The sequence below is a fragment of the Thecamonas trahens genome (assembly GCF_000142905.1).
Source record: "Thecamonas trahens ATCC 50062 unplaced genomic scaffold supercont1.49, whole genome shotgun sequence".
Lineage (NCBI taxonomy): Eukaryota > Apusomonadida > Apusomonadidae > Thecamonas > Thecamonas trahens.
In genome coordinates, this window is record NW_013657631.1 from 203,000 (window position 1) to 210,210 (window position 7,211).

Consider the following 7,211-nt stretch of genomic DNA (forward strand, 5'->3'; position numbering starts at 1 on the left):
GACCGCGCGTTCGGTGCGCGTCGGGGTACTATGGATGTAGCAGCGCATGCGGGTTTGCTGAAGGGGGGGAGGGGGGGGGGGGGGGGAACAGAGCAGATGATCGAATCGGAGGTGGTGGTTTGGGAAAGGAGGTCGGAGCTGGAGACTCTGGGAGTGCTCACGTGAGCGAGACGCGGCGCGGGTGTCCAAGGTCTGACGTTGCTGACGTTGCTGGCCAGGCTGGACGTCAGCATGCAAACCACACGGTGTTATCCTCAGGAAGAACTGGACGTAGTGCTCGATGATGATGAGGTACTGCTGCTTTCCGACGCGACAACTGTGCTGTTGCCGATGATAGGGGCAGTGGCGACCGGCGGTGGCGGAGGAATAGCAGTGCCGAGGTCGGAGGCCGAGGCGGTACTTACGAGGTCTTGGGCGACGACCGAGTCGAGTACGTGGGCGACAAAGCATGCCTTTTCCTCAAAGGCAGGCGACATCGGCTGCAGCTCGAGGTCTGTGTCTTGGCCAAACACCGAGGCGTAGGCATCGGCGTTCTCTTGGGCGGCATTGGAAAAGACACCATCGACATAGTACTCGTCGGCCTCGACCACCTTCTCGGCCCGACTCATGAGCCACACATCGGCAGCGTTGCCTCCCAGAATGGCGAGGACGTTGATGGCGACAGCAGCCGATGCCATCCCTCGCCGCAGCGCGTAGTCGTCAAAGGTACCAGCATAGAGGATCGAAAGCGTGGTCAACAGGACTACGATGGCAAGTGCGTTATGCAGTTGTGATCGGTACGGCTGCTGGATACTGAGCTGCAGCAGTGAGCCAAGAAGCACAAACACAGCCGCGTTGGCCTTGCCCTCTTCGGTGAAAAACAGCGTCATACAGAGGACCACACCGGCCTTGCGCGCCATGATCGCCGTCTCGAACCACCACGCGTTGTCGGAAAACCGCCCCACAAGGAACCCGAACCGCAGCGTGAACGAGATCGGATCCAGCGCCGCTCGCTTGCGCCGAAGCAGTACAATCACAGCCGCCGGCACGCCAATAGCATACACACCAGCCGCAACAAGGCCCGGGCCAAGCAGCCCACTTGCCCATGCACTGTTGTAGCAGCTTCGCGCAGGATCCGCCGCCATCTGCCACCGCCCGCTCTCGTCGCGCCGGCAGCCAAACGGCGCTAGCGCGGCACTTGTCAGTGGTAGATAGAGCAGGACCACAATCTGGAACAGGGTCCGCCCGAACGCCGAGCCAAGCATGGCCATGTTCTTGGTCTCAAACCACCGGACACCCACTGCAATGAGCACAGCGTATACGCATGCAACAAGCCCCACGACAGCTGCAGCAAAGACCGGGAGCAAAAGCGTCAGAATCCACTTGACAGCCCACACGTCGGCGCCGCGCACGATCGAGCACTCTGGGCTCGTCAGCTCCATGTCAAGATTGACGGCGCTCGCTACGTCAAAGTACACCCGTACAATCGGGCCCCAGTCGAGGTCGAGCTTGCCGTAGATGGCGCTCATCTGGAGCGCGTTGAGCCCGATCATCGCCGCCGCAAACTTGTGCCGCAGCCCCTCGGTGAGGTTGAACGCGAGCAGTGCACCGCACACCAGTGTCACACCAAGGACGAGCAGCGTCGTCACAACGGCATTCTTGGCCGTCTCACACTCGAGACACCGCGATCCAAACTTGTAGTAACCGTCGTCACACTGGGCACACAGCCGCGACCGGTAGCCGGGGTGGCATGAGCCGCCACCGGCACACGCGCTCGCTGTCGGGCACGCCACAAACAGCGTCGATCCGAACGTGTCTGGGAAGAAGCCGGGCGCAGCCTTGGGCTGCGCCGCGCCGCCTGGGCAAAGCCCGCCGCGTGGGCACGGTGCACATGCCACGTTGGCCGCGCCGCCAGGCGTCCAGAAGCCCTTTTCACACACGCAATCGCCAGACGGCGTGTCTGTCGCATTGCTGGCAGCCGAGCCGTCGGCGGCGAGCCGGATCGTGTTGGAAGGACAAGTCGGGACCGGCGCGCACTCGGCGAGCGAGGTCTCGTCGGAGAACGTGCCCGCCGCACACACTGCACACACGATGACGTCAATGCCACCGGAAGAGCCGGGCACACCACCAGTGCCAGGCGCACAGCCAGTCACACGTACAATCCCAGCATGGGCTTGCACATCCAGCGCGTCGGCCGCGCGCGCCTCCGGCGCCACGTTGTACATGACATTGACACCATTGCCCGACGCGCCGGCAACCAGCTCGAGCTTGATAGCCGGCACAGACACGGCTGTGGCCGACGACAGCGACGCACTCGGCTGGCCCGAGACAGCCACGCTTTGAGTGGGATCAGTGATGTCAATGCGGACCTTAAGATTGGGCTCAAACACTCCTTGGCCCAGCCAGTCGAGTCCACGGACTTGCCCACCGAGTGACCCACCCGACGCGACGCGCTCGGCCAGGGGCGTGACAGCCGAGACTGAGGCCAGCGGAGCGGCGATTACCAGACCGGCCACCACGTTGGGGGTGGCGACAGAGAGCCACGGCACGCGGGCCACATCGCTGGCCCAGCCGGCAGGATCAAAGCCGGCGGCGGCGCACATGAACACATCCTGCGCTGCACGATCATCCTGCTCGCGGACATAATTGGTGGACCACCCCAGGCCCGTGTCGCCAGCCACAGCCACTCTCACCCCGCACACCAGTAGCCCGCCACCAAAGCGCGACGCGATGTTGCCACGAACGAGCCCGTCGATGATGGAGACCGTGGGACTCGTGGACGACCCTACTTGCGCCGCATCGTCGCCGACAGCCTGTGGTAGCGAGGTAGATGCGAGGCCGAGGCCGAACCGGCTGACAAGGTTGCTGGCCAGCACTGCAATGGCGCCACCACCCACGCCAGCGCTGTTACCGCACAGCAGTGGTTTGGCGAGGGATACAACGCCTCCGGCCTCGACCATGAGGCCACCGCCGAGTCCGATGCCCGCGGCGACGTTGTCTGAGATGGTGGCATGGATCGCTGCAAGCTCAGACGAGCTGTCGATGTACAGACCACCGCCGTTGCCAGACCCCGCGTCAACGGCAGTGTTACCTGTCACGACACTCGAGTTGTCGAGGACAGCGCGAGCGCCCGAAAGGACGACGACGCCACCGCCGCGTGGCGCAACGTTGCCCGAGACGACGCAGTGCGAGAGTGTGACGACCGTGCCTACCCCACGGGCAGCAATGGCACCACCGGCAGAAACGGCAGAAGAGGCGGAGAAGGTAGTGTCAACGGCAAAGAGCTGAGCACCACCGAGGACGGCGACGGCGCCGCCAAACCCAACGTCGACCATTGCGACGGAGAGCGGAGGATGCACGGCGGCGGCAGCCACGATGGAGCAGTTGACAAGCGTGAGGACGGCACCGCGGCCCTCGACGCGGAGGCCGGTGGCACCGTGCAGCGAATTGGCAGCAATGCCTGTGCCCTTGATGTGGATGCCTTCAAGCGTCAGCTCGCCGACACTATCAACTAGGGGCGATGGATGAGGTCGGACGCGGAAGAGGACACCGCCGTCACAGTCAAAGGTGACCGTGCCCGGAATGCGGGCACGGATATGGATAGGGCGAGTGATGGGGATGTGCGTGTCGCGCATGCACGAGTACACGCCTGGATCAAGCTCGAGAACATCGAGAGAGCAATGTGATAGCTGGACAAAAGCCGAGATGAGGCAGGATGGAGAGTGGGGCGAGTCGCGACACTGGGGTGATGAGACGACATGGAGTGGGAGGATCTTGGGTTGATCGCGGGAAAAAAGGCGGTGCGAGAAACGATAGAAGTATCCTGGGCTGTTCGAGAAAACGTCGTGGCTGAAGACGACCTCGACAGCGCCATTTCCGTCGATGTCGCCGAGTTGAAGAGTGGCATCTGACACGCCCGATGGGCTAAGGATGGGCATGCGACGAACAAAGACACCCGCCTTGTTTTCGACAAAGAAGATCCCGTCCGAAGTGGCAACCAGAATGACCAAGTCTGGGTCTCCATCGCCATCCATATCTCCAACCGCCATAGACTTTGCCTGCTCATCAAAGAGGGGCGAGGAGCACCCAGAGCACCACTCCCATCAATGTTGGGAAAGAGAAGCACGCTAGGTGCAGCGGAACTGCGAAGGACAATGATGTCAACATGTCCATCAAGGTCCATGTCAGCAAGCTTGATTTCCTTGCCGACATGATCCATGGCCACGGTCTGCTTGGCAAAAGTAGCGTTGACATTGAGGAAGAGGGTAAAGTACGCGCCTGTGCTTGCACTGATGACAAAGTCGAGCACGCCGTCATCATCAACGTCACCGACCGCTACGCGAGCCAAGCGGAACGAAGCCGAGACCTCGATGCCAGCGGTGAAGGAGCCGTCGCCGTTGTTGAACCAGATCCGAGCCGAGTCCTGTACTGAGCTAACAGCGAGCAAGTCCGGCAGACCGTTGCTATTGGCGTCGATCGCCGTGAGGTCAGCAGAGGCGAAGCCGTCCACAACGGTGATGGTAGACCATGAGCCACCAACACCATCGTCGTTGCGAAGCAGAACAAGTGCCGGAGCGAGCAAGTCAGCAGCGACGGCGTCGAGGTCGCCGTCGTTGTCAAAGTCGCGCACAACCAGCGAGAGGCAGTCCAAGTTGACAGCCATGCTGTGGATGAGCCAGAGTCCGCTTGCGTCGTTAACGTTCTCAAACCAGACAATGGTGTCAAAAGAACTGTAGGTACCAATGTAGTCGAGGTCGCCATCGGCATCAACATCAGCGAGCGCAAAATCGCTTGGCTTGCCGAGGCTTGTAGTTCCAGAGTCGATAAAGGTGGTGTCGGTGGCGCGGGTTGCGGGCATGGCGCGTAAGGCTGGTCCGGAGTTTTCAAACCACACCAGACCGACGCGATCTTGTAGGGCCACAATGTCGCGCGCGCCGTTGCCGTCAATATCGGCGACTGCTATGGCGGCCCAGGCAGAGTTAGACCAGACGGCTTGAATCATTTCATCGACGCGGGCAGCGCCAAACACGATGTGGGCTCTGCTGGAGGCCGAAAAGACAAGATCGAGGAAGCCGTCGCCGTCAGCGTCTGTGGCGACAAAATCGTTGACAGATGTGGATGTCCATCTGGCAACAGCCTGGGGCAAATGGAATGAGAGGCCGCCATCCCCGGTGGAGAGGAGGATGACGAGTAACTTGCTGCCAGTGTCGACAGCAAGGTCGATGTGCCCATCGAGATCAAAGTCGGCCGCAGCGACGTGGACACCAACACCAGCAGCGATGGGGATAACGACCGGCGAGCTCAAGGTGCCGTTGTTGGCTGCAACTGAGTACCACTCAATTTGAGTGCCGAAAACATACCACGAGAGGAGGTCAGTCCGGCCGTCGCCGTCCATGTCGGCGGCAGTCATTCGGACGGCCGAGTCCTGCAGGGTCGAGTGTGGAAAGGCGAGCGCAGGTCCATAGCCAGTGTCGTTCCACCGGGCCCACAACCACGGGGCGTGGACGTCAGGTACAACGACGATGTCGGGCATGCCATCACCGTCCATGTCAAGACGGGCCCAGGCCTGGAGGTCGTTGGCGACGGAAATGGTGACAGCAGGCAGGAGCGGGCCAAAGTGACCAGAACCGTTGTTGAGCATGGCGCCAATGATGCCGTCCATGTAGACAATGAGATCATCGGCGCCATCTGCGTTGACATCTGCGACGTCGACGGAGCGCGGCTTTTCGGCCGTGGCGACAATCATGCTGCGCGAGATGTACTCGCCACGTCCATCGTTCTCTAGCCACCACAGCGGAGAGGGGACGGTGCCAGAGTCAACAGCCATGACCACGAGGTCGACATCGCCATCAAGATCAAAGTCCCCGATGGCCATCGAGCGGGAGTTAGTAGTGTCGACGATCTGCTGCGTAATTGGAATCCAGTTGGCCGGGGTGCCGTCCCAGCGCCAAAAGGCCAGGGGCGGCGGTGCACTATCGACCTTTGAAGCTATTTCGAGTACGTTGTCACCGTCGATGTCACCAAAGCAATACGCGTTCTCGACATCGACATTGGCCGTGACTGATGGGGCAAAGACACCGGGTGCAGATGCGATGACGAGAGAGACGTAGCTACCATCGGCGACGGCGACGTCTTTGGCGCCGTTGTTGTCGAGATCGGCAACGAGCGGCTTTTGCGCCTTGGTCGAGGTGGCAGCAAACACTTGCTCCCCGCTAAAGGAGCCGGTGCCAGAGTTGATCCACCAAGACAGGACCTGGCGTGAGGGAAAGTTACGACAACGTCCATATCACCATCGTTGTCGAGATCGGCGAGTACGGGAATGGAACTGCCAAAGCCCATGGATGCAATGATTCGCAGAGAACCCTCGAACGAGCGGCCGTCAATGTTGCGATACCAGTGGACGTCATTCCTGGTGTTATAGCCAAGAATGATGTCTCCGAGGCTGTCGCCGTCGAGGTCGCCAATCGCTCCCGCCTGAATCTGCTGAAGGGAGCTGATGAGGGTCTCCCCGGTCGTCTCGAACGAGCCGTTGTTGTTAAAGGCAAGGCGGACGGAGACACGCTCGCACAAGAGGACGTCAACCCAACCGTCACCATCTGCGTTGCCGACGGCGATGGTGCTGAATGTACTCTCGAGCATGATAGCGACCGGCGAGTCGAAAGAGCCACCGCCTGTGTTACGGACCCAGGCGGCGTAGCTGGGCAATGCGCGGAAGACAAAGTCAATGACGCCATCGCGATCGACGTCGACGTCAAAGACTTCGCGATACCCGGTGACGAGTCCAAACGGGACGATGGAAACTGGACTGAGCAGGTCAATTGCGCCACCACGGTTTTCCAGCCACACCAGCTCGCCGCCTGCGGAAGCAACAACATCGTTATCACCGTCACCATCCACATCAACCATCATCCAGGGCGAATACTCCTCGCCTTGGACAATGGTATGGCGGATGGCGCCTGCGCTTGGAATGCATTGCGAAGGAAGGGCAGCCGTGATCGTAGTGAGCACGATGACATAGAGTAGGGCGAGCAGTGCCAACTGGCGACCCCAGCTGGAAGAGGTCATGGGAGCGATGGCGAGCGGAGGAAGAGGGGCTAGGGCTGAAGTGAGAGAAGGAGGGTAGAGGGTGCGAGAGGTACAGCAGAGCGAATGAGGTGGAGTGACTAAGGGAAGTGCACAGGTACGACAACAAAGTGGTGGGTGTGTCACTGTGGTGGGTTGGGGGGGGGGGG

At 60.9% G+C, this 7,211-nt stretch overlaps 1 protein-coding gene across 1 annotated transcript; it reads right to left on the bottom strand.

Annotated features, from left to right (window-relative positions):
- Window positions 1-206: 206 nt before the first annotated feature.
- Window positions 207-7,044, bottom strand: AMSG_08916 (uncharacterized protein; the record flags this gene model as incomplete). Its single annotated transcript, XM_013898995.1, has 4 exons — window positions 207-3,638; window positions 3,822-3,997; window positions 4,066-6,232; window positions 6,259-7,044. The coding sequence occupies 4 exons, from the start codon at window positions 7,042-7,044 to the stop codon at window positions 255-257; spliced, it is 6,513 nt and encodes a 2,170-aa protein (XP_013754449.1). The 3' UTR covers window positions 207-254.
- Window positions 7,045-7,211: the final 167 nt, after the last annotated feature.